The sequence below is a fragment of the Lipotes vexillifer genome, unplaced genomic scaffold (genome assembly GCF_000442215.2).
Source record: "Lipotes vexillifer unplaced genomic scaffold, Lipotes_vexillifer_v1.1 scaffold889, whole genome shotgun sequence".
Lineage (NCBI taxonomy): Eukaryota > Metazoa > Chordata > Mammalia > Artiodactyla > Lipotidae > Lipotes > Lipotes vexillifer.
Window position 1 is genome coordinate 1,213,598 of NW_006788335.1, and position 4,034 is coordinate 1,217,631.

A 4,034-nucleotide genomic window follows, 5' to 3' on the forward strand; every position below is an offset into this window, starting at 1 on the left:
AAAAAAAAAAAAAAAAAAAGTATGGGAATGTTCCTAGAGGCTTATTCGTAACAGCCCCAAAGTAAAACAACCCAAACGTCCATCAACAGGTGATTAGACACAGAAACTGTGGTTCATCCACACCTCACAGCCACACAGTAACCACAGAGCAGACAGATACATGCCTGATGACAGGGCTCAACCTCCAACACATGCCAGGGAAAGAAGCCAGACTCTGGAGTACACGCTGCTTCATAACATTTATATGAAGCTCCAGAGCAGGCAAAACTAATCTATACTGATGGAAACAAGGCCAGTGGTTGCCTGGGGTGGGGGTGGGGGAAGGTGCCTGACAAGGGGCACAGGGGAACTTTCTGGGGATTGGATAGGTTCTGTACCTTGACCCAGGTGGTGGTCACACGATGACATACAATTGTCAACACATACTAACAGGTACAAATAAAATTGATGCATTTAACTCTATATAAATTAAGCCTCAGAGACATCCCTGGTGGTCCAGTGGTAAAGAATCCACCTTCCAATGCAGGGAGCACAGGTTCAACCCCTGTTCGGGGAACTAAGATCCCACATGCCGTGGGGCAACTAAGCCCGTACGCCACAAATACTGAGCCCACGTGCCTCAACTAGAGAGAAGCCCGCACAACTAGAGAGAAGCCCGCGTGCCGCAACGGAAGATCACACATGCCGCCACAAAGGTCCCACGTGTCGCCACTAAGACCCAACACAGCCAAAAATAAAAATACATAAATAAAATATTAAAAATTAATTAATTAAGCCTCTACCAAGCCAAGTGAAGGAAGGAAGGGAGGGAAGGGGGAAGCTCCTTGGGGACAGGGAGCTGGTGTGTTCTATTCACCGCCGTACCTCCAGCAACGCAGTAGGTGCTCAATTAATATTTGTTGAATGAACAACTGAAGCTTCCTGCCCCAAAGAAGGGCAGAGATGAAGAAACATAAGGAAAGTCATTTCTCCTCCGGAGAGAGTGTTTCTGTTTGGCTAAAAGTTTACAGCTTGAAGAGCCGACGTCACGCTCTGGGTGGGGCTGTGGGCCGTCAGTCCTGACCCTGCTCTGCAGCAGCTCTGGGACTATGGACAAGCCGTTGCCCTCTCTGAGCCTCAGCCTCGTCACCTGCCAAGCGGAGGACGTCCCCACCCCCACATCACTACAAACACTGAGAGTGGCCCCCAGTGAGCCCCTATGCGTGGGAGCCAAGGCAGACTAGGGGTGTCCTGAGGATAGAACAGGACAAGGCATCTCGGGGTCTGAAATGGAGCAAGAACTCAGGATTTACACTCCTCTCCCTGCAGACAGAGTCTGCTGAGGGGACAGAATGGGTGAGTTTTCCTGCCACCAGCTCTCCTGGCGCTTCTGGCCAGGGTGGTGCGGGAGACCCGGCCTGGGCACTGAGCTGCTGTGTGACCTCAGGCAAACCCTTCCCCTCTCTGGGCCTCACTGTCTAAACAGAGTTGGAATAGACCAGGGTTGGCAATCTTTTTCGTAAAAGGCCGGATAGTAAACATCTCAGTTTTTGTGGGCCAGATGGTCAACTCAGCTGCTACAGCCTAAAAGCAGCCACCGACAATCATTAAAGAATGCGTGAGGCTGCGTTCCAATAGACCTTTCTGAACAAAACAGGCAGCAGGCCGACCCCTGGGTCAGAGAAACCTTCAAAGCCCCTTCTGGCTCTGTTCTTCTAGCACTGACAAGAACTAATGGCCATTCCACATGCACTCCTGGGCAGGCCAGGTGCTGGGCTAAGCCCCCGGAATGATCTCAATTCATCCCCCAGCAATTCCCTCAGGCAGGTGCTGTTATTATCATCCCCATTTCACAGAGGGAGAAACCGAGGCACAGACTGGCTAGACAACCTCCCAGGATCACAAAGCTCATCAGTGGCAGAGCCAGGGTCACGAGTAAATGAGGGTGCCTCCAAGTGTGTGCAGGGTAGTGTGCTGGTGGTGGCCACACCCCGCCCACCCTGGGGAACCCTCCTGTGTCGCTACCACAGCAGTTCCAGCCTTCCTGCGGCTGCCCCTCGAGCCCCTGCTGCCATGGCAACGCCACAAGCACGCAGGGCACTACGAGTGGTCCAGGACCACGCTGCCTGCCTTGCACTGCAGCACCAGCCAGCCAGAGGGAGGGGTTCTCCAAGGAGGTGACAGGTGGCTGCGAGGAGGGAACAGAGGGAGAAGAGCCTCTAAGCTCGGCGCCCCTTGTGCTCTATGAGGAGTGGAGTGACCCACTGAGGTCGGGCTGGGGCCTCGGGACACGTGCCACAGAGGCTCCCCAAACCCTGATGGGCAGCCGCAGACGTGCCGCTTCGGTCAGGCTCAGGATTCCCCTGCTCAGGACCATGAGCCCTCTCTGGAATTCAGTCCCCGAGTGGCAGAGGATCTATCTGAGGCCTGGTGTAGACCCAGCTCGTGAGTGGAAGACCCCATCTGCAGCCAATGACTCCACGAGACTCACAGAGGTCCTCCGGACACACCACGCTCCTCCCGCCTCTCCGCCTGTCCATGCTGTTCTCACTCCTCCAATGCCCTTTCTTTGTCGGCCTGTTCCTACACACTGCCTCGGAGCCTCTCTCCTTTTACTCTGCACACGATTGTGACAAAGTGTAAGGAGGCTGTCAGGGCAGCCACAACTGACAGTAACAAGAGATGACAGCTAACGGCGAAGGAGCAGAGAGAAAAATTACATCCAGCAGAGAGAAGAACTTAAAAGGCAAAACTGCTTGCGGGGCGGGGGTCGGGGGGCCGGGTCTCAGGACTGGGGCAAAGCGCTGCTTGTAGCTCAGTAGCCGCTGAGGGCGATGTTACTACACCCCAGGCCTGGACACTCCCTGGTGTTCCAGACTGTGGCAGTAAATCAACAAAAATGTTACGTATATCCCATCCTGTGCACAGTGGAGAAAGGGCTGGGCTCAGGTCAGAACCCTGGTTCCCTTCTGGACCTCTGCCACCGACCTGCGGGGAGATCCGGCCAAGTCAACCCTCCTTTCTGGATCTCAGTCTTCTCGCTTGTTAGATAAGGCAGTTGAACAGCTATTCCCGGTTTAAGAACTTCTTGGTTTTAGGATGGGCACCTGGGTAATTAAATTTTGGAAACATTCCCCTCAAAATCGTTCAAGTAATACATTAGGGATGGGTTGTAAAGCCCTCGGCTTTCTGGAAAGCTCGGCTATTCAGAATGATCCGCACCCTAAGGATTAGGCTCTGGTCTAGTCTCACCTTTGCTTGCAGCTGTCCTTCAGTACTGTCCCAGAACACTTTACAGAACTTGACAGTCCTGGGGCCTGGATAGGGGCCAGGTACTTACCAGAAACAGGTGTCGGGGGCGTCTGTTTTTCCCTGTTACTTTCATCAGTGTCCCTTCTTTCAGAAACTCCTGTGGGGAGAGAAGCAGACCTCTGTGGTCAGGCTGACACCCCCCTATGTCCTGGAGAAGGGTGGGGGAGGCCCTTTAGTGGGAAACAAATTACAGCGCCTCCCAGAGTACCAGAGAGCAACTCGTGGGAGAATCCCCAGCTTAGGAGACGTGCTCCGTGTTTGGTGGAGCAGCTCTGGGGACAGGCACCTCGCCTTTCAGGAGCATCCACCTTGAATTACACCAACCCCAGACACCGTTCTGGCCACAGCGTGGTCCAAACAATGACTCGCTTGCTGGTTCGCTACCACAAGGGGTCCAACTGGAACAGAGCCTTTGAAAGTTTGCTAAAACGGCTGAAGACCTGTGAAGAGTTGCTACAGCCCCCTCAATTCTGGAGGATACAAATAGATGTTTAATAAATATTCACTAAACTGATGACTCGGGTCAAAACATTAGGTGTGATTTTACACCTAAGTGCAATCTCTCATTCCTTTGTTCCTTGTCTTTCATGGACTGGAATAGGTAATAAACACATTTTTGACTGTGTATTCTTGAGCTGAAGTTTTTTTTTTTTTTTGCGGTACGCGGGCCTCTCACTGTTGTGGCCTCTCCCGTTGCGGAGCACAGGCTCCAGATGCGCAGGCTCAGCGGCCACGGCTCACAG

At 53.1% G+C, this 4,034-nt stretch overlaps 1 protein-coding gene across 1 annotated transcript in view; it reads right to left on the bottom strand.

Moving 5' to 3' along the window:
• Nucleotides 1-4,034, bottom strand: part of FGD5 (FYVE, RhoGEF and PH domain containing 5) — a 119,125-nt gene that overhangs the window by 15,724 nt on the left and 99,367 nt on the right. The window contains exon 12 of the mRNA XM_007461575.1: nt 3,320-3,388. Coding sequence (XP_007461637.1) covers nt 3,320-3,388 — 69 coding nt within the window. The remainder of the gene's footprint in view (nt 1-3,319; nt 3,389-4,034) is intronic.